This window comes from Odocoileus virginianus, unplaced genomic scaffold (assembly GCF_023699985.2).
Source record: "Odocoileus virginianus isolate 20LAN1187 ecotype Illinois unplaced genomic scaffold, Ovbor_1.2 Unplaced_Contig_11, whole genome shotgun sequence".
NCBI lineage: Eukaryota > Metazoa > Chordata > Mammalia > Artiodactyla > Cervidae > Odocoileus > Odocoileus virginianus.
The window spans coordinates 1-22,168 of NW_027224328.1; the positions used below are offsets into that span (position 1 = coordinate 1).

Here is a 22,168-nt window from a genome sequence, read left to right on the forward strand (position 1 = left end):
GGTATCAGTACTCCGGCACTTGATTCCATCTACCCAGCGGGGTCTAGAACCTTCTCTAAGAGCCACAGAAGAGTTGAGACTTCCGCTGTCCCCACAGCCAAGCTGTCTGCAGATGACGGACATGGTGACATCATCCATGGGACTGCGGCAGACACTGCCCCAGGTCCCGTTGTAGAAAACTTCCAGCCAGCCAGCACACTGCTGGTCCTCGCTCACCATCCTGAGGGCCAGGAACTCTAAGATTGAAATGGAGGGGATGGAACACAGTGAGCATTGCACTCAGTGCTCTGGGTTTTCCTCTTCCCCAGAAATTGTGACCACACATCCCTGACCCAGAAGAGGAGATGCCCACTGGGTGACAAGACTGACTTTTGCCTCCCTTTCACCTGACTGTCCATTAATGTCTGTACACCTATTTCTACCACAACATTGTAGATATGAACAGAGAGCAAGGCCAACTAGTGCAGGTGCAGTGATGGGAGCTGAATCCTGCTTCCTGGCAAAACTTCTAAAAGAATGGAAAGTGATGTGGACAGTGATGTGGTCGACAGAATAATGGACCCCCAGAGATGGCCACAGCCTAATCCCTGAACTTGTGACATGTTACTTTACATTTCAAAAGAGACTTTACAGACATGATTAATAAGGACCTTGGGATGGAGACATAATGCTCAAATATTGTGGATTAACCTTGTGACCCCAGCCTAACACATCTTTAAATCCCCTATGCTGAGAAACGCATCCACTTTCCCAGCTCCAGTCAAAGGGAAATGTGAGTGAGAGAGAACAGTCAGAAGAGGCACTGTTGTCTGAAGAAGAATAAAGATGGCTCTGAGCCAAGAAATGAGACCACCTGGGAAACCAGAAAAAGCTGGGAGAAGCGTCCTGCCCAGAGACTCCAGGGAGAACACAGCCCTGTGGACACTGGGATGTTGGCCCCCAGAGACTCTCGTTAGACTCCTAGCAAACAGAACTGTAAAGGAAAAATTTGAGTTTTCACTATGTCAGGCTCCTCTGTCCACGGGATTCTCAGGCAAGAATACTGGAATGCGTTGTCATGCCCTCCTCCAAGGGATCTTCATAACCCAGGGGTTGAACCCGCATCTTTCACATGTCCTGCAATGGCAGGTAGGTCCTTTGCCACTAGCAAAACCTGGGAAGCCTAGGATTTCCAGGTGTTACTCCCACAGATAACTGAAAAGTGAGCCCTGCTAGCAAGTGTTAACTGTAAGAAACAACGCTGTCAGGAAACAATGCTGAGAAGAAAGGACCAGAATCTCAGCTGCTGCAGGAGAAAGTGAAAGCACCCAGTCTTCATGTCTGCTGGAAAGACAGGCTTCCTGGGAGGAAGCCACCTTCTCTGATCCTTTCAGCATCTCTCCATCAGGGCTCTGACTCCTGTCCTCCAGGGCCCCACCCCTCCCCCAGCCTGTGGACAGTGTGCAGAGCAGACCTGAGCAGATGACCCCCGCGTCCTCCTTGTGTCTGCAGTCATGCCGCCCCCAGCCCTGGGAAGGGCACCTCCACACGTGGGACTCTTTTCCTGTGCAGTTCAGGTCGTCCAGCCAGATGGGCCCTGGCCCTTCCCCAAAGTGAGCAGACCTCGTGGCATTGAGGGCTTCTCCACAGCCCAGCTGCCTGCACACCACGCGGGCATCGTCCAGGTCCCAGCCGTCATCACAGATGGTGCCCCAGGAGCCCTGGTCAAGGATCTCCACTCTCCCGGCGCAGGAGACCTCCCCCGTCCACCAGGCGGAGCTGTCTGCTGTCTGAGGAGAGAGAAATGGGACAATGGGGCGGTGACGGGGTTGTAAAGGGTCTTCTGTCCTGTGGGACCCTCACCTGAGCAGTAGAGGGCGCTCTCCTCTGAGGCTGCAGAGTCTGCTGGTTCAGACAGGGAGTCATTGCACTGGGGCAGCACCTGGGTCTGGTTTCCTGCAGAAACAGCAATGATCAGAGGTCTGGTTGGGTTGAAGAAGAGGAAACTGAATTAAACTAAATAATAACCTAGTGATGGAGTTTGAGATGAAAGCTGTAATAGCAGTGAAGTTTATAAATTTAAAGTTCAGTTTCTCCATGGAGGGGTCTGCTTCTGACAGTGCCACAGTTTTTGTTTAAGCCAAGCTTTGCACTGAGAACAAGTTAAATAGTGTGTTCTATACCTAAATCTATATCTAAATATAAGAAACAAAACAAAATCTTTTCTGAAAGATTTCTAGAAGCCTTCATCTTCCATATCTGTTACCAAAAGAAGAAGAAGAAGAAGAAGAAAAAAAACCTCACGTAAAAGAGATCAAATGGAAAACCAAAAGGAAAAAGAAGACATTCCCCAAAATATCCCCAAATATTCAACTATTTGAGTTACCTGACAGAGAATTTAAATAGCCCTGATTAAAGTGCTCTTAAGATTAATTGCCAAGATGTGTTTCTTGGCAGAGAAATTTTAAAAGAAAAGAAATAAAAGTTCTAGAGCTAGAACACTTAATAGTTGAATTTAAGAACTAAAGAATGAATGTATCAGCACGTTAGATCAGCATAAGGCAGTTATTAAAACAGAAGATCAGAGGACAAATATTCTTCTATTAGGTTGGTGCAAACATAATTGCAGTTTCAGACCATGAATTTTAAATCATTATAACTAGGCTCAAACACATCTTTATTAATCAAAATAGGAACCATTACAATCAACACATTTTTGCCAATGAGAAATAAGTTTGTTTATTCCTGTAGTGTAAAAATCTGTGCTTTGGGATTTGATGAACTCTTGGAAAGCATTTTCTGCCTCCTGCTGGTTGTGGAAGCATTTTCCCTGCAAAAAGTTGTTGAGATGCTTGAAGAAGTGGTAGTCAGTTGGTGAGAGGTCAGGTGAATATGGCAGATGAGGCAAAACTTCGTAGCCCAATTCGTTCAACTTTTGAAGCATTGGTTGTGTGATGTGTGGCCGGGCGTTGCCATGGAGAAGAATTGGCACCTTTCTGTTGACCAATGCTGACTGCAGGTGTTGCAGTTTTCAGTGCCTCTCAGTGATTTGCTGAGCATACTTCCCAGATGTAATGGTTTCTCTGGGATTTAGAAAGCTGTAGTGGATCAGACTGGCAGCAGACCACCAAACAGTGACCAAACTTGGTGCAAGTTTGGCCTTGGGAAGTGCTTTGCAGCTTCTCCTCAGTCCCATCACTGAGCTGGTCATCACCAGTTGTCATATAAAATCCACTTTTTGTCACAGGTCACAATCCAATCGAGAAATGGTTCATTGTTGTTGTGTAGAATAAGAGAAGACAACACTTCAAAATGACAATTTTTTTTTATTTGTGGTCAGTTCATGAGGCACCCACTTATCAAGTTTTTCACCTTTCAGCATTTGCTTCAAATGCCAAAGACTGTAGAAAGGTTGACATTCAGTTCTTTGGCAACTTCTCATGTAGTTGTAAGAGGATCAGCTTTGATGATTGCTCTCAATTGGTTGTTGTCAACTTCCAATGCCAGGCCACTGCACTCCTCATCTTCAAGGTTCTCGTCTCCTCTGCAAAACTTTTTTTAAAAAATTTATTTATTATTTATTTATTTTTGACTTTGCAGAGTCTTTGCTGCTGCTCAGGCTTTTCTCTAGTTGTGGCGAGTGGGGACTAGTCTTTGTTACAGTGAGCAGGCTTCTCATTGTGGTGGTTCTCTTGTTACGGAGAACAAGCTCTAGGGCTTCTGGGCTTCAGTAGTTGTGGTTCCCAGGCTCTAGAGCACAGGCTCAATAGTTGTGATGCACAGGCTTATCTCCTTAGCATGTGGGATCTTCCCGGACTAGGGATTGAACCCGTGTCTCCTGCACTGGCAGGCGGATTCTTTACCACAGAGCCACCAGGGAAGCCCTGCAAAACTTCTTGAACAACCACTGCACTGTATGTTCATTAGCAGTTCCTGGACCAAATGCATTGTTGATGTTGCAAGTTGTCTCTGCTGCTTTACGACCCATTTTGAGTGAATAAGAAAATCACTTGAAATTGCTTTGTGTCTAACATCATGTCTATAGTCTAAAATACATATAGAATAAACAGCAAGTAATAAACCACCAGCAAAATAAAAATCAAGAAATACACATTAAATGATGTATAACATAACCACATTTATTTAAGAATGTATTCCAATATCAAATGGCAAATTTCAACAATGCAAAAACCGCAATTACTTTTGCACCAATCTAACTGCAGGTCACATGGTAAGTGTCCTGGTTATAGTGCTGTACAACAAACTTTCCCCCAAAATTTAGCCACTGGAGGAAAAAATATATATATTTCATTTTGCTTAAGACTTCCTGAGTCAGCAATTTTGGAAGACTCAACAGTTCTCTCTTGGGGTCTTTCAGTACTTGCACTTAGATATCATCTGGGGCTGCAGTCAGCTGAGAACTTGACTGAACCTGTGGTTACTTAGGGAAATTCCTCACAGTATTTTAGCAGTAAAGGAACATCATGATGGCAACATAATCCAGTAAGATTTTATATGTTCAGAGAGAAATGAGACAGAATGAACCAAAAACTAGCATTGAGGGACTCCAGTTCAAGGTCATCTGGAAATGCTTATATTATTCTTGTAACTTTTCAGTAAGTCTCAAATTACATCAAAATTTAAAAAAAAAGTTAAAAGGTGAAAACAAGTCAGAGATAATTCATTCCTAGGACACCTTCCATAAAAGAAATACTAATAACATTAAAAATAAATAAATTAAATGCTTAGGAAAAATGTAGAAGAAGGTGGACAAAACTTTTGAGAGAAATTTAAGAACTAGCTGAATGGAGGGATATAGTATATTAATGGCTTCCCAGGTGGCTCAATAGTAAAGTACTATTACTTTACTATTTACTTCTGCCTGCCAGTTCAGAAGTGGACTCAATATCTGGGTCAGGAAGAAGCCCTGGAGGAGGGCATGGTAACCCACACCAGTATTCTTGCCTGGGAAATCCCGCGGACAGAGGAGCCTGGCAGACTGCAGTCCATGAGTCACAAAAGAGTTGTATGCAACTTTGTGACTAAACCACAATAAAAATTATGTCAATGTATTGAGAGATCCAAAATTGTCAAAGTCAGTCACTCTCAAATTTCTGTGTAGATTAAATCTAATCTTAATCAAAATACCTTTATGCTTATTTTTTAGGGAGTGTGAAAATTAACCAGCAGATTCCAAAACTTAGACAAAATACAAAACACCAAGAATGACCAACACAGTCGGTAAGAAAAGGAACAAAGTTAGAGGAGTTAATATAAAGTAACCCCTGTAAATTAAAATTATCTAGACTTATTATAAAGTTATAGTTAAGAAAATGCAGTATTGGTGCAAAGATAGACAAATGATACAGTGGAACAGAATACAGAGTCTTAAGAAGGACTCAAACATATGTGCTCTTCTGCTTAAGATAAAGGTAGCACTGCAGTGGGGAAAAAGTCTTTTCAGAAAAAGATTCTGAGCAAATTGGATGTCCATGTGAAACGTGACTTATCTTACACAGATATCAATCCCAGAAGGAATGTACAATTACATGCAAAAGAAAAAGAAACTTTTGTAAGATACTCTAAGAGAATATTTTCATGATGTTGGAGTAGGGAAAGTTCTTTTTAAAGGGATATAAGAAGTATTAAATATAGAGGGAAAAGTTGGTAAGTTTTAATATTTCCTTCAAATAAAAAACTTGCTTCATCAAAGGATACTGTAACATTAAGAAAACGAAAAGAAAAGAGCAAATGTTAAACACAGAAGATAAGTAACATGTATTTGCACCCAAAGTCATTGTCATGCTACATTCTAGCATCATATTTATAATAGTCAAGAGCAGGAAACAACTCAAATCTCTAATATCAGTTGAATGGATCAATGGCCATGTTATCAATGAAAGCAATATTCTACAGTAATAAAAATGAATAAAGTACTGCTATAAACAATATCATGAGTGAATCCTAAATATAATGTTGAATCGAAGAAGTCACACACAAAAGAAAGCACACTGAATGATTTTATATAAAGTTCAAAAACCGATAAAACACTCTATGGTAGTAGAAGTTAGATAAGCTGTTTTCCCTGGAGAGGAAGGAGGCCACAGTTATTGGAGGAAACAGTGACTCTTGATGCTGGGGGTGTTCTTTTTGCTGCTCTGGGTACATGACTGAAGTCTACACTTATTGCTTATACACTGTTTTCTATGATCATATGTCAATAACAATGTTGCTTTAAAACATATTATTCCCCTTCACACTTATTGCCCTAATCTGAAAAATGAGTGAACAATGAGAAGCACCATATTTCATCATGAAATATCTTCCAAAGCCAGTTTTCCCTCACTCCCTGCTCTTAGGACATTTCACTCCGGGAGCATCCTAAGTAGCAGTAGCCCTTGTCCCCCTCTCTTACCTGAGCAGATCACATAGGCTGTGTTGCCATGGGAACAGTCAGGACCACCCAGGGCAGTCACAGGACAACTCCACAGGAAGGACTCAGCCCCTGAGCAGTGAAATCGGACTGTTGAGATCTGATCACCTTCCTTCCACCAAGTGTGGTCCTCTAGGGGTGGAGATGGCGACTCCACAGCCGAGCTGACGACAGACAACATTGGCATTGGCCAGACTCCAGTGGGAGGCACAGAGCGCTCTCCATCGTCCAGAAATGTTCATCTCCACCTGCCCCTCACACTGAGAGGAGCCGTTTGTCATGAGCCGGACTTCTGAGTACACTGGTAGAAGAAGACAGAGTTTCAGCAAAATCTCATGATCTCTCACCTGAACAGAGTGTGCGGGAGGTTAGTCCTGACCTGCATCTCACCTGAACAGACAACCTGAGCAGCTCCACTGTGGTGACACGTGCCCCCTGGACAGGGCACTCTGGGGCAGACCTGGAGCTCAGGCTCCTCCCCCTCACACCTGAACTCTTCAGCCCAGACCCGGCCATCAGACTCTCTGAAGAGCTCGTGTCCCAGGACAGACACAGCCTCACCACAACCCAGCTCGGCGCAGATGACCTGGGCAGTGGGGAGTGTGAAGTTTCCATCAGACACTGAGATCCAGCCTTCTCCAGGATGTACTTCTACTCTTCCTGAGCAGGGTCCATTGTCTCCAATCAGACGCACAAATCCTAAGAAAACAACAACAAGAAATCCAGTGAGTGCCTATAGTCCTGGTTTGGCAATTGGAAACAATGTCACAGGCAATAATGTGAAATTTTTTCTTTCCCAGGAGTGGCGCCTGGAGAGAAAATTGGACAGTTATTCTCAGAATTTCATGAGCAAGTATTTTCATGAGCAAATTTCTGAAAAGAAACCCTGAAGGATTTTCAGGGTCAGTTTGAAATAGCTGATTTCCAAAAACATGCATTTTGAGGTTAATTAGGAATGTGAATTCCTCATCTAGAGGCCTGGAAACTACAGAGCCCAAGGATACTGCTCTGTAGTAGGCACCAGACTCAGGTTCAGAGCTGAACTAACCCACAGTGAAGTAGATCCATGGGCCTCAAGAGGTTAGAGGACTAAGAGACACACACGGTTAGAAGGCCATCCTGAGATTTCTGGGGCCAGGATACTGGCCAGTTTTCTCTCAGGAACTGATACTCAAGTCACTGAAGATAAGGAAAATCTCGCAGGCTGAATCTGCTAGTGCTTGCTAACAGTGGACAGACTTCTGGGTAACAGGAGGAAAGCTAGACATTATAACAAGTTTACTGTTATGATTTCACATATGTTTCTCATAATTTTTCATAATGAAAAATTCCAAGAATTTCTTAGGTGACCTGATTTTGAAAAGTTGTCCAGAGATCAGTTTGGATAGGAAGAAAGCTCAGAGTCATAGGAGAAGGGGCTGGTCATAGCCATCTTTCTTGAAAGCTTAGAATTTATCAAAGAACCTGGGACAGAGTGAGTTCTCAGTGGGAGCATGCAACAGCTGAGGTTTTTTATTACTTCATACTAGACATGTGAACTTTAGGAAATGCTAAAGAGTGAAGATAAGTTAAAGTATTTTAATCCTGTCTATATGCTAACTGTTTGTTCCTTTCCTACTTGGATTCTTGAGAAATAGCTTCTATGCTATAAAGAAAGAGAGTAAGAGGAAGAGAACAGAGGGCAAATAGTGAAGTGAAGTGAAGTGAAGTGAAGTGAAGTGAAAGTCACTCAGTCATGTCTGACTCTCTGTGACCCCATGGACTATATAGTCCATGGAATTCTCCAGGCCAGAATACTGGAGTGGGTAGCCTTTCCCTTCTCCAGGGGATCTTCCCAAACCCAGAGATCAAACCCAGGTCTTGCACATTGCAGGCAGATTCTTTGCCAACTGAGCTACAAGGGAAGCCCAGGAATACTAGAGTGGGTAGCCTATTCTTCTCCAGTGGATCTTCCCAATCCAGGGTTTTAACTGGGGTCTCCTGCATTGCAGGTGGATTCTTTGCCAACTGAGCTATGAGGGAAGCCCAGGGAGCAAATAAGCCATACATGATTTAGAAATTTTCAAATTGCAAAAGCCTCAATATGGATGAAAGATAGAAGATTTGGCATTTTATCCCCTGTGCTCCTCCCATCAACTGCTTCATCCTGCTATCTTTCCCATTTCTCCCACTGCAGACAAGAGAAAACAATCTTAAGAACCACAAATGGGTGGAAAGGAAATTCTGAAAGGGAAGAACTTCTGTAGGAGTGGAGTGAGGTAGGGTGTATGGTAGGTTAAATGGGGAGTGGGTGGGGTATGAAACAGAGAGAGACCAAAGAAAAGACTCATGATCATGGTTTGAACTTCAGGGACCATATCTTGGGTAGAGGAAGGTAATCCAAATAAAAAAGAAACCCACAACATAAAACACTTTCTTTAACACACTTGTCTGGTTTCGAAGTATGTTCATGATAATTAATGTACATGGTGAAGTTCTTTCTGGTAAAGGATTCTGATTATATGAATATGTGAACTTTGAAGGTTCAGAAAGAATATTCTAACAAAATAAAAATCTACTACAGAAAACAGGAAAGAACAGAAAAGACCTAAAAGAAATTAAAGACTTGAAGGATCAGCTTGACCACTTATACAAGAGTGAATGGCGACACAGAAGATGGTCTGCTTGCATTTTATTATTTATCACTTTCATCTCCCCAGAGAGACATAGGTTAGTGCTCCCAGTCTGGTCTGGTTGGGAGTTTGCTCATAGGCGACACATTCTAATTAAAGCATTTTTACTCAACAGTTTTTAGTTGTTATATTAACCCCATAAGATTACAGATTAGGCAGAACATGAAAGAAATCTTTGTTATATGCTGTTTTATGTACCCTGATACATGTTAAATGCTTGAATATACACTGAATAATCAATAAAGTCTTATACGCATAAGGATAGACTCTTCTGAGACAAATTATGACTTCTTTTTTGTTTTCTATTTGATTTTAAAATTTATGTGGAAGATTATGTGTGTGAAAATTGTAAGAAAGTTTGTGGAATAGAAGGCTGATGTCAGTGTATAAGGATATTAAATATAATAAAAATATATCCTTCTCTGGTCCCTTGCTGTACAGACATCCTGCATCCTTAGGCACACACAGCATCCTCCACACCACATACACCTGGACCATCTGTGCTACTCAGAACACCCAGAATGTGCCTTTTTCAGCTCCTATTACAATCTCTCTCCCTCCCAGCTGCTATAACTCTCTTCTACCTTCTTCAAAAATTACATCTGTCCCCTTACTCCTATTCATATGAAATAAAACCCCCAATTCAATTCTCTTAAATCAATGAAGTCATCAACTATATAATTTCTTACCATAAAACACAGAAACTGTATTGCTTCCACTTTTGTCTTGTCAGTGTATGGCTAAGGGTTCTTCCAAAGTTTTGGCCTATACAGATGTCTTAAAAGAAAAAATGGGCAGAGAATCTCTTATAGTAACAATGGGAGAAGAACCTATGACTCAGAGCACTTCATCCAAACTTCTCTGGTCTTACCTGCAAAGGCCTACAAATATTTACATCTAATATTTCAAAAGAGACTTGCAGTTTGGCACAGACCCATCAATTCCTGTCTGATTTGTTTAGTGGCATCCTCTGTGTCTCCCCTCCTACTAACCTAGTATAAAATAATGTCTCACACTGTATGTACAGAAACAACTCCATCCACAAAGGTGTATCCTCATTCTAGCCCTCCCCTCCCATAGGCTCACTGTGCAAAGGGATTTGTGTGGTGATTTGAAAATATCTCATGTGATTGATCTTCATCTTCATTATGAAGATCAATTTTCATTGGAAAGGTTTAATCTACTATGTAAGATGAGATCACTGAGAAGAAATAGCAGAGACGTACAGCAGGAAAGTAAATGAAGCACCTCACCCACAGAAATTTTGTGCATTCAGGGAGGATGGGTCTGTCTCAGTCCTCTCTAGCCCATCTATATCCTATTGCCCCAGTGATCAGACACCAGCTTCCACAGAACTTTTCATTCTGCCACCACAGGGCAATACACTGACCATACCTGAGCAGACGACTCCTGCATCCTTCTCATGACTGCAGTTGTGCACTCCCCAGCCCTGGGAAGGGCACTTCCACACGTGGGATTCCTTTCCTGTGCAGTCCAATGTTTCCAGCCAGATGGGCCCTGGCCCTTCCCCAAAGTGAGCAGACCCCGTGGCATTGACGGCTTCTCCACAGCCCAGCTGCCTGCACACCACACGGGCATCGTCCAGGTCCCAGCCGTTCATCACAGATGGTGCCCCAGGAGCCCTGGTCAAGGATCTCCACTCTCCCGGCGCAGGGACCGCCCCCGTCCACCAGGCGGAGCTGTCTGCTGTCTGAGGAGAGAGAAATGGGACAATGGGGCAGTGACAAGGGGAATGAGAAGGGTCTTCTGTCCTGTGGGACCTCCACCTGAGCAGTAGGGGGCGCTCTCCTCTGAGGTTTCAGATTCCCCTGGTTCTGATAGGGAGTCATTGCACTGGGGCAGCACCTGAGTCTGGTTTCTTACAGCAGTGATAAGAGAATAATAACATTGAAAATGGGCAAAAACAGGAAATATTACACTACTGAGTAGGGTGAGACAGAAGTGTTAACTCTGATTTGTAGAGTTTTGCACAGCATCTGAGAAATATTTACAGGAAATATTAGTATCTCTACCCAGAGCAGTTGAATGAGTTCAGAGTCACAGGAATGAGCTGGCTGCTGGACGGATTCCTTATAAACCACACACATGTTAGTGCCCTTGACCTGAGAGTTAAAGGGATTAGATGAAAGGAAATGGAGTCAGGAACCGGCCTCATCAGAAGCCTCAGGTAGCAGCCATGAACCCTCTACTTTTAGAATCATTCTCCTTGGTACAGTCATGCGGAACTGAAAAACAAATGGACCTTGAGATGTCTTGGTTTGCCCCAGAATATTTCACTGATGGTTCTAAGTTTCAGACTCCAGATCTGGATACTTTGTTTTTTTTTAAAAAAAAAAGTGATCTCTTTGAGTGGATTGGGCCACCTTGCATGAGAAATGTGTCAGGTGATATTGATTGACATTGACCAGATTCCACTGGGAATCTTGGAATGCTGCTTCTTCTCTCAAGTAAATATTATTTTTTCTTGCACTTTGTGTCAGGAATCACTATGATTCAAAGTTGGGGGTTATTTGTTCTTTGGGGGAAAATATTATGCATTTCTAACTTTACCATAGAGCAGAAATAGGTTAAATTCTTACTCTGAAAGTACTTGAACGATATTGACAGACTCACTGTGTTGTTCTTTAATACATTAAAAGCAATGTAAAGAAAGTTTAAATGATGTCTATTCAGTGTTACATTTTAAGTGAATAATAAAGTAGAGAATAAAATCTAGAATTTTGTACTTTCATGAAGACTGGTTCCAATGGAGAAGTTCACAGCAGACCAATGGTCTGCTGGATACAACTTTAAATACTATAAAATGCTAGATAAAAAATGAAGATATTAGACATTTGTGGACACAATATGAACTAAACATACTAAAATTCTAAAGAGTGGACATCATTTCATTGTTAGCCAAGGATCTGAAGCTTCTCTTTCTCTATGGGAACTTCCCAATTTGCTGCCTGGGTTAATGGATCAAAGTAGGACCGAGAAGCCTGCATGATTTTGGGGTTACCTGGTGCTGCAGTGACAAAACTGGAGACTTGAGAGCCTCTCCCATATAGCAGATTTTCTCTTCAAATATCTGCCCAGTAAACACGCTGTCAAGGGCAGGAGGCCAAAGAACTGTGTCAAACACCTTGGAAACAGAGTGGATATTCCCTCATCCTCCTGACTGCTGAGCTACCAAAACATTCAGGTTTTCAGTTATAAACTCTGAAAGCCCATAACACAGGGGCGGAGAAATCAGAGGTAGACTGAGTGCTACCAGCACTGCAACCAAGGCTTGTTACAGCTCAATTCTAGCTGGTATCTAGACAGCTGGGTGGTCTGAACCCCTTCTCCCACTTGCTTAACAAAACAGAATATGAATCCTTTCAGGTGTTAGAAAATGTATCTGGGATATCTTATTTTCTTATGCATCATTTCTCTCATTCAGTTAAAAAGTAAAGAGATGGATGACATGGCAAATTTAAAAATTGAAAAAAGGAAGGTAAGAGAAGACAGAGACACACATGCTAGATATGCTGGAGTTAGCAGATAAGGATTTTAACTATGAACAATGTGTTTAGGGGGAAAGGAAAGAATCAATAGGTGAAAAATGAAAAAAATTAACAAATAATTGTAATGATAAGAAAATCAAAAGAACAGTTACCAACTGAAAATAAAATATCTAGAACTAAGAACTGAAAGAATTTTAGACAGAACTGAACACAGAATTAGTGTCTTAGAGGAGTCCTAGAGTTGAGAGATGAGAAGGAGGAAAAAGAGAAGGAGGAGAAGGAGAAAGAGGGGGAATAGGAGGAGAAGAGAAACAAAGTGCAGCAGAAGGAATATTTGAAAATATAATAATTAAGAATTTTTAAAAACTGGATGGAAGGCTATGAAAACCTCCACATCTAGTGAAGCTGCAGAAAGTCAAAGGAAAATCTGGAATAAATTCGTTTAATACCAAAGAAAGAAAAAAAGGAGAGAAAAAGGAACATGAAGCACATGGGTCAATTAAAAGGAAATGGTAGATACTAACCCAACAATATCAGTAATTGGATTTGCAATCTAATTACAATGGATTAGATACTTCAAATTAAAGCCCCTATACTAACTGATAAACCAACAAAATTCATGTAAATGCTACCTGTGAGATACTCACATTGTATATGAGAGCAAAGAAAGGTCAAAAGTCAAATGATGGGGGAAAATGTATATATTATGTGAATACTAGGTATTAATGTATATATTATGTGAATATGGTGCTAGTGGTAAAGAACCTGCCTGCCAATATAGGAGACATAAGAGATGTGGGTTAAATCCCTAGGTCAGGAAGATCTCCTGGAGGAGTGCATGGCAATCCACTTCAGTATTCCTGCCTGGAGAATCCCATGGACAGAGGAGCCTGGCTGGCTACAGTCCATAGGGTAGCAAAGAATTGGACATGACTGAAATGACTTAGTAAGCATGCACACATGTGAATACTAACTATAGGAAAGCTGCAGTAGCTATAGCAAGGTCACAGAAAGGAGACTTTAAGGGAAGATGTGCTAATTTAGTTAAAGAGGATATTTTCATGATTATACAGTGGTAAGCCCATAATAAAGATATTACAGATATCAGAATCCAGGGAATATACTGAAACATAGCTTTGAAATACAGAATAATACTCGACAGAATGAAAAGAAAAAATAGACAAAATAACAATCAACCTGGGGGAACTTTAACAAATCTTTTTCAATACCATGCAGACCAGGCATACAAAAAAGGAAGACTATAGTAGATGTAAAACACCACAATCAACACATTTAGCTAAATAACATATATAGAGCAATGCACTCAATAATGAAAGAATTCACATTATTGTAAATGCACTAGGAACATTTATCAAAAACGACCATATGGTAGGACAAAAACCTTCAGATAATTGAATTTATACAGAGTATTTACTCTGACCACAGTGTAATTAAGTTAAGAATAAGAAAATACGGTTAGCCATCCCTATTTGGAGAAATTAAGCAACACCCTTCCAAAACAGTGCCTGGGTCTGGGAATAAATTTAAACATTAGAAAATATTGTGAAGTAGTGATAGCAAAGATATGATATAACTAAATTCTTCTAATGCAACTAAAGTAGTGCTTAAGGGAAATTTATACCTTTGATTTAGAAAAGAAGAAAGGGTGAAAATGAAAAAACATGTAAGCTTCTATTTAAGAAACTAGGAGAAGAGAAAAAAGCCTAAAGGATACAGAAGTTGGGATTAACAAAGAAAAGAACAAAAATTAATTTTAAAAAAGAAGGTAAGGATGGTGGTAGTGATGCTGGTTTAGTCCGTAAGTCAAGTCCTACTATTGCGACTCCATGGACTGTGGCCTACCAGGCTCCTCTGTCCATGGGATTTCTAGGCAAGAATATTGGAGTGGGTTGCTGTTTCCTTCTCCATGGGATCTTCCCAACCCAGGGATTGAACCTGTGTCTCCTGCATTGCAGGTGGTTTCCTGCACTGCCAGCAGATTCTTTACTGCTGAGCCACCAAGGAAGTCCAAGGTAAGCATGATAGAGAAAACAGAGGAAAACCTTTCAAACATGGCTCCTTGAAAATTGGTAATCATTGAGCAATACTAAACAAGAACAAAGAGAAAATGAAGCTAACAATACCAAGAATGAAGAAACATCACTATAAATCATACAAATTTTTTGATCATAGTTTTATTGAGATTAAATTTACATATCTAATGTGGATAAATACTCAGAAGATTTTCAATTTATCCACAACCTTGCCAACACTTATTCTTTTTTTTAAAAATCATAGCCACTTTAAGAGGTGTGAGATGTTTTGATTTACATTTCCCTGATGATTAATAATATTGAGTATTATTTCCTATACCTATTGGCTATTTCCATATCTTCTTTGGAGAAGTGTCCATTCAAGTCTCTGGCTAATTTTTTAATTGGGTTATTATGGTTTTTTTCTTGTTGTTGTTTTGCTCTTGAGTTGTAGGATTTCCTTATATATTTTGCAAATTGTCTATTTTTGCCTGTTCTTTTGGTGTTATGTCCATGAAATCATGAAATAATGTATACTTATTTGGTGAGGAACTAAATTATCAGGTATCTAAAATGAATTTGCATCTGTTGATGATATTACAACATCACACACAGTAAAATAAATTCAGATTCAGTAAGGTTATAAATATTCTTTTCTCAAATTATAAAATTATTTGAAGAAAATAAAATCATTAAAAGCTATTTTGAGATGAAGAATGGCATCTGAAACACTACATCAAAGGCAGAATTCATAAAAGTAAAACATAGTATATTTGATCATATAACCACACCACATACACAACCCTAAAGACATGCAAAAAATGGGGTAAATACTTTCAGTAGTATTTAAGAAAAGCAGTAAGTGGTGTTAATTTGTAGAGAGTTCCTATAAATAAATGAAATTTTAAACATTTTAGAGAAAAGATATAAATGATGATGGAAGATATCTTAAAGATATCTGAAATACCTTTAAGTATTTACTTGTTTATCATGTCCACATTACACAACAAATACACACACATATATACCCCTGAATGAAAGTTCCACTAGAGGAAGGACCTTGCATATCTTATTTACCCTGTGTTTCTGCTATTAGGATGGTGATTACACATTCACTGTTCAACAAGAATGCATGGAGAAGCTTTTCTAAATACCATGATGGGGCTTGATAAATATTTATTGAATGAATAAGTAGATGAATAAAATTCAGTGAAATAGAATTTCTTTAACTTCATGGTAATCAGCAAAATAGTAAAGCAAATATAAATTAATGGTAATGTTTTCTGATAATAAATGGTGCATATTAAAAATAATTAGTGCATAAGCACAGAATTAATTTATATTCAAATTCCACTTATGCAATTTTTTTAAAAAGTTTTTCTTAAATTAATTTTTGGCTGTACCTGGTCTTTGGTGCTGCACGTGGGCTTTCTCTAGTTGTGGTGCATAGGCTTAATTTTTCCATGGCATATGGAATCTTCCTGGTGTGTGTGCATGTGTGTGCTGTTTCTTCAGTCGTGTGTGACCCAATGGACTGTAGCCTGCCAGGTTAACCTGTTCATGGGATTCTCCAGGCAAGAATACTGGAGTGAGTTGCCATGCCCTCCTCCAGAGGATCTTCCAGACCCAGGGATCAAACCTGCATCTCTTATATCTTCTGCATTGGCAGGCAGGTTCTTTACAACTTCCTGGACCAGAGATCAGACTCATGTCCTCTGCATTGACAGGTGGATTTTTAACCACTGGACCACTCAGGAAGCCCCACTTATGCAACTTTCAATGGACAATTATTAAATGAATTCTAAGCTACTGTTATGTGTTATTCAGTATGACATTGGTCAAGCAAAGATTGCTGCAAAGAGAGAAAAGTCTTAAAAAAGGGAAAATATAGAAAAAGTCAGAAAAAAAAATAGCTACTTAGTAAAGCAGAAATGTCTGCAGTAGACTCAAATAAATTTTTTAAGAAAGACTTGTATTTAAAGGAAGCAAAAATAATTTAAAAAAGACACAAAAGAATTGTAAGTGAAAGAAATACATATAAGTTCAAAAAACACAAGAAAATGGAAGAGTAAATGGTTCTTGTCATAAAATATGAGCACTTGTGTATTCTCTCCACATCATCCTACCAAACTTCCTAGTTACTTCATGCAGAGAACCTCTGAAAAAATGATGGCAGGGCCTCTGTGAGGTGATTGCTCACTTTCAGGGTCAGAGACTTCACCACAACCCATTTCATGGTGCTTTATTGTCAAAAAGGAGAGAAGAGAAAAACAAAGGAGAAAAGGAAAGATATACCCATTTGAATGCAGAGTTCCAAAGAATAGCAAGGAGAGATAAGAAAGCCTTCCTCAGTGATCAATGCAAAGAAATAGAGAAAAACAATAAAATGGGAAAGACTAGAGATCTCTTCAAGAAAATTAGAGATACCAAGGGAATATTTCATGCAAAGATGGGCTCGATAAAGGACAGAAATGGTATGGACCTAACAGAAGCAGAAGATATTAAGAAGTGGCAAGAATACACAGAAGAACTGTACAAAAAAAGATCTTCACGACCCAGATAATCACGATGGTGTGATCACTCACCTAGAGCCAGACATCCTGGAATGTGAAGTCAAGTGGGCCTTAGAAAGCATCACTACAAACAAAGCTAGTGGAGGTGATGGAATTCCAGTTGAGCTATTTCAAATCCTGAAAGATAATGCTGTGAAAGTACTGCACTCAATGTGCCAGCAAATTTGAGAAACTCAGCAGTGGCCACAGGACTGGAAAAGGTCAGTTTTCATTCCGATCCCAAAGAGAGGCAATCCCAAAGAATGCTCAAACTACCACACAATTGCACTCATCTCATATGCTAGTAAAGTAATGCTCAAAATTCTCCAAGCCAGGCTTCAGCAATACGTGAACCATGAATTTCCAGATGTTCAAGCTGGATTTAGAAAAGGCAGAGGAACCAGAGATCAAATTGCCAACATCTGCTGGATCACTGAAAAAGCAAGAGAGTTCCAGAAAAACATCTATTTCTGCTTTATTGACTATGCCAAAGCCTTTACCTATGTGGATCACAATAAACTGTGGAAAATTCTTCAAGAGGTGGTCATATTAGACCACCTGACCTGCCTCTTGAGAAACCTATATGCAGGTCAGGAAGCAACAGTTAGAACTGGACCTGGAACAACAGACTGGTTCCTAATAGGGAAAGAAATACCTCAAGGCTGTATATTGTCACCCTGCTTATTTAACTTATATGCAGGGTACATCATGAGAAATCCTGGGCTGGAGGAAGCACAAGCTGGAATCAAGATTGCTGGGAGAAATATCAGTAACCTCAGATGTGCAGATGACACCACCCTTATGGCAGAAAGTGAAGAGGAACTAAAGAGCCTCTTGATGAAAGTGAAGGAAGAAGTGAAAAAGTTGGCTTAAAGCTCAACATTCAGAAAACTAAGATCATGGCATCTCATTCCATCACTTCATGGGAAATATATGGGGAAACAGTGGAAACAGTGGGAGACTTTATTTTTGGGGGATCCAAAATCACTGCAGATTGTGATTGCAGCCATGAAATTAAAAGAGGATTACTCCTTAGAAAGAAAGTTATGACCAACCTAGATAGCATATTAAAAAGCAGAGACATTACTTTGCCAACAAAGGTGCATCTAGTCAAGGCTATGGTTTTTCCAGTGGTCATGTATGGATGTGAGAGTTGGACTGTGAAGAAAGCTGAGCACTGAAGAATTGATGCTTTTGAACTGTGGTGTTGGAGAAGACCCTTGAGAGTCCCTTGGACTGCAAGGAGATCCAACCAGTCCATCCTAAAGGAGATCAGTCCTGGGTGTTCATTGGAAGGACTGATGTTGAAGCTGAAACTCCAATACTTCTGGCCACCTCATGCGAAGAGTTGACTCATTGGAAAAGACCCTGATGCTGGGAGGGGTTGGGGGCAGGAGGAGAAGGGGACGACAGAGGATGAGATGGTTGGATGGCATCACCAACTTGATGGACATGAGTTTGAGTAAACTCTGGGAGTTGGTGATGGACAGGGAGGCCTGGCGTGCTGTGATTCATGGGGTTGCAAAGAGTCGGACATGACTGAGTGACTGAACTGAGTTGATTGCTGAAAAAACATCATAAATGAAAGTCCAATAGTTTAACACTACTTTGGCCTTTGAATGAAAAGACAAAGAGATGAAGAAACAGAGGCAAAGAAAGGGACAAATCTCTGCTTTTGAATTATCTATCTCATTCTCTCATTTGTAGATTTTAAGCAATGCACAACATATCATTCAAGGTATACCTGAATGGGGTGTGTGTGGAAGGTGGGGAATAAGAGAGAGAGAAATGTTGAAGGAAATAAGGTGCTATGGCTTGACTATTTGTGACCCCACCAACATTTTTTTTTTAAATTCCAATTCCCAGTATAATGGTAAGAAGTGGTGGAGCCTTCTCAAACTCTTCCAAAAAGGATGAAGAAACACTTCCAAAGCCATTTTATGAGGCCAAGATTATCCTGATACCAAAACCAGACAAGGACACCACAAGAAAAGAAAATACTGGCTAATATCCCAAATAAACATAAATGCAAAAATCCTCAACAAAATATTAGCAAACCAAATTCAACAATACATGAAGAGAATACTGGACAATTCACTCCAGTATTCTTGCCTGAGAAATCTAAGACAGAGGAGCTTAGTGAGCTATAGTCCATTGGATCACAAGGTATCAGACACAACTTAGCGACTAAACAACAATAATAACAACACCAAGATCAGAGATTTGTTCCAAGGATGCAAGGATGGTTCAACATTCACAAATTAATCAATGTGACACACCAAATAAGATAAAGGCAAAAGTCATATCCTTTCAACAGATGAAGAACAAATATTTGAAAAAATTCAACAGCCATTTATGATATAGAAGATCTTTACAAAGTAGGTATAAAGAGATTATACCTCAACAAAATAAATATCATATGACAAACCCTTAGCAAACATCCTACTCAACTGTGAAAAGCTGAAAGCTTTTCTTCTGAGATCAAACACAAAGCAAAAATGCATCCTCTCATCACTTTTATTCAACATAGTTTTGGTAGTTCTAGTCAGAATCATCAGGCAAGCAAAAGAAAATAAGAACATCCGAATCTGAAAGGAAGAGTGAAAACTGAGACACTATTGAAAACTTTAAGACATTGTGAAAGATATTAAAGAAGGCACAAATAAATTGAAAGATATTCTGTGCTCATGGATTGGAAGACCTAATATTGTTAAAATGCTCATACTATTCAAAGAAGTATGGAGAAGGAAATGGCAACCCACTTCAGTATTCTTGCCTGAAAAATCCCATGGACAGAGGAGCCTGGTAGGCTACAGTCCATGGGGTCGCAAAGAAGACGGACATGACTGAGCAACTTCACTTTCACTTTCACATAAAGCAACCTACAGATTCACTACCGTTCTTATCCAAATTTCAATGAAAATTTTCACAAATATAGAACAAACAATTCTAAAATTTGTGTGGAACCACAGAAGACCCTGAATAGCCAAAGAAATCTTGAGAAAGAATGATAGAAGTGTCATGCTTCCTGATTTCAAACTATATTACAAAGCTATATTAATCAAACAGTATGATATTGTTATAAAAATGGACACAGAAATCACTGGAACAGAATAGTGATCCCAGAAATAAACCCAAATATATGTGGTCAATCAATTCATGACAGAAAAAAAGTAGAGAATATACCATCGGGAAAGGACTGTCTCTTCAAAAATGGTGTTGGGATCCCTCTGGGTTTTCCCAGTGCACCAGCCCTGAGCACTTGTCTCATGCATCCAACCTGGGCTGGTGATCTGTTTCACCCTTGATAATATACATGTTTCAGTGCTGTTCTCTCTAAACATCCCACCCTCCCACAGAGTCCAAAAATCTGTTCTGTACATCTGGTGGAGAGGGAGGTGGGAGAGGGGATCGGGATGGGGAATACATGTAAATCCATGGCTGATTCATGTCAATGTATGGCAAAACCACTACAATATTGTAAAGTAATTAGCCTCCAACTAATAAAAATAAATGGAAAAAAAATGGTGTTGGAAAAACTGGACAGTTACATGCAAAAGAATGAAATTGAAAAACTCTTACACCATTCACAAAAATTAACTCAAAATGGGTTAAAGACTTGATCATAAGTCCTAAAACCATAAAAATCCTAGAAGAGTGGCTTCCCTTTTGGTTGTGGTAAAGAATCCACCCACCAATGCAGGAGACTCAAGTGTGATCCTTGATCCAGGAAGATCCCCCATGCTACAGAGCAACTCAGCCCATTGGCCACAACTTTTGAGCCTGTGCTTTAGAGACCAGGAACCGCAACTGTTGTTTTTTTTTTTTAAAGTTTTTTTTTTCATTTATTTTTATTAGTTGGAGGCTAATTACTTTACAATATTGCAGTGGGTTTTTGTCATACATTGACATGAATTAGCCATGGATTTACATGTATTCCCCATCCCGATCCCCCCTCCCACCTCCCTCTCGACCCGATCCCTTTGGCTCTTCCCAGTGTACCAGGTCCGAGCACTTGTCTCATGCATCCAACCTGGGCTGGTGATCTGTTTCACCCTAGATAATATACATGTTTTGATGCTGTTCTCTTGAAACATCCCACCCTCGCCTTCTCCCACAGAGTCCAAAAGTCTGTTCTATACATCTGTGTCTCTTTTTCTGTTTTGCATATAGGGTTATCATTACCATCTTTCAAAAATATGGAACGCTTCACGAATTTGTGTGTCATCCTTGTGCAGGGGCCATGCTAATCTTCTCTGTATCGTTCCAATTTTAGTATATGTGCTGCCGAAGCGAGCACAGAACCACAACTATTGAGCCCACATGCCACAACTACTGAAGCTCAGTGCCCTGGAGCCTGTGCTCCTCAACAAAAGAAGCCACTGCAATAAGAAGCCTGTGCAATGCAATGAAGAGTAGCCCCTGCTCACTGCAACTAGAGAAAAGCCTGTGAAGCAACAAAGACCCAGCACAGCCAAAAATAAATGTTTTAAAAATTATTTTTTAAAAATCCTAGAAGAAAAATGAGGATGAAAAAGTCCTGATGATGAAAAAATCAATCATCATGAGTATATTTTGGGTTTGATGCCAAAAGCGAAAGCAACAAGAGCAAAAATAAGCATTGGAACTACAGAAAACTAAAAAACTTCTGCACAACAAAGGGAATAGGTCAACAAAATAAAAAGGTGTATGGAGTGGGAGAAAACATTTGCAAATTACATTTCTGACAAGGGTTAATATCCAAAATACTTAAAGAATTCATACGTCTCAATAGCAAAAGCAAACCAACAAACAATCTGATTAAAAAATGGGCAGAGGACCTGAATAGACATTTTTTTTTTCAAAGAAGACATAAAGCAGACCAACAGGTAGGAGAAGGGGCACACAATGTTATGTCATCAGAAAAATGCAAATCAAACTATAATGGGGTAATATCTCACATCTGTTAGTATGGCTTTTATCCAAAAGACAAGAAATAACAGGAGTCGGT

At 40.0% G+C, this 22,168-nt stretch overlaps 1 protein-coding gene and 1 non-coding gene across 2 annotated transcripts in view; both read right to left on the reverse strand.

The window, feature by feature from the left end:
• Nucleotides 1–5: 5 nt before the first annotated feature.
• LOC110122998 (antigen WC1.1-like) overlaps nt 6–22,168 on the reverse strand; it is a gene marked incomplete at its 3' end in the record, with an annotated part of 52,236 nt that continues 30,073 nt past the window's right edge. Inside the window, 9 exon segments of the mRNA XM_070464048.1 lie at nt 6–236; nt 1,454–1,733; nt 1,735–1,769; nt 1,843–1,935; nt 6,395–6,524; nt 6,526–6,713; nt 6,803–7,111; nt 10,480–10,702; nt 10,704–10,795. Coding sequence (XP_070320149.1) covers nt 6–236; nt 1,454–1,733; nt 1,735–1,769; nt 1,843–1,935; nt 6,395–6,524; nt 6,526–6,713; nt 6,803–7,111; nt 10,480–10,702; nt 10,704–10,795 — 1,581 coding nt within the window.
• LOC139033965 (U6 spliceosomal RNA) lies at nt 21,372–21,478 on the reverse strand. The gene has a single exon (XR_011486445.1). It is a non-coding gene; the product is annotated as a U6 spliceosomal RNA (small nuclear RNA).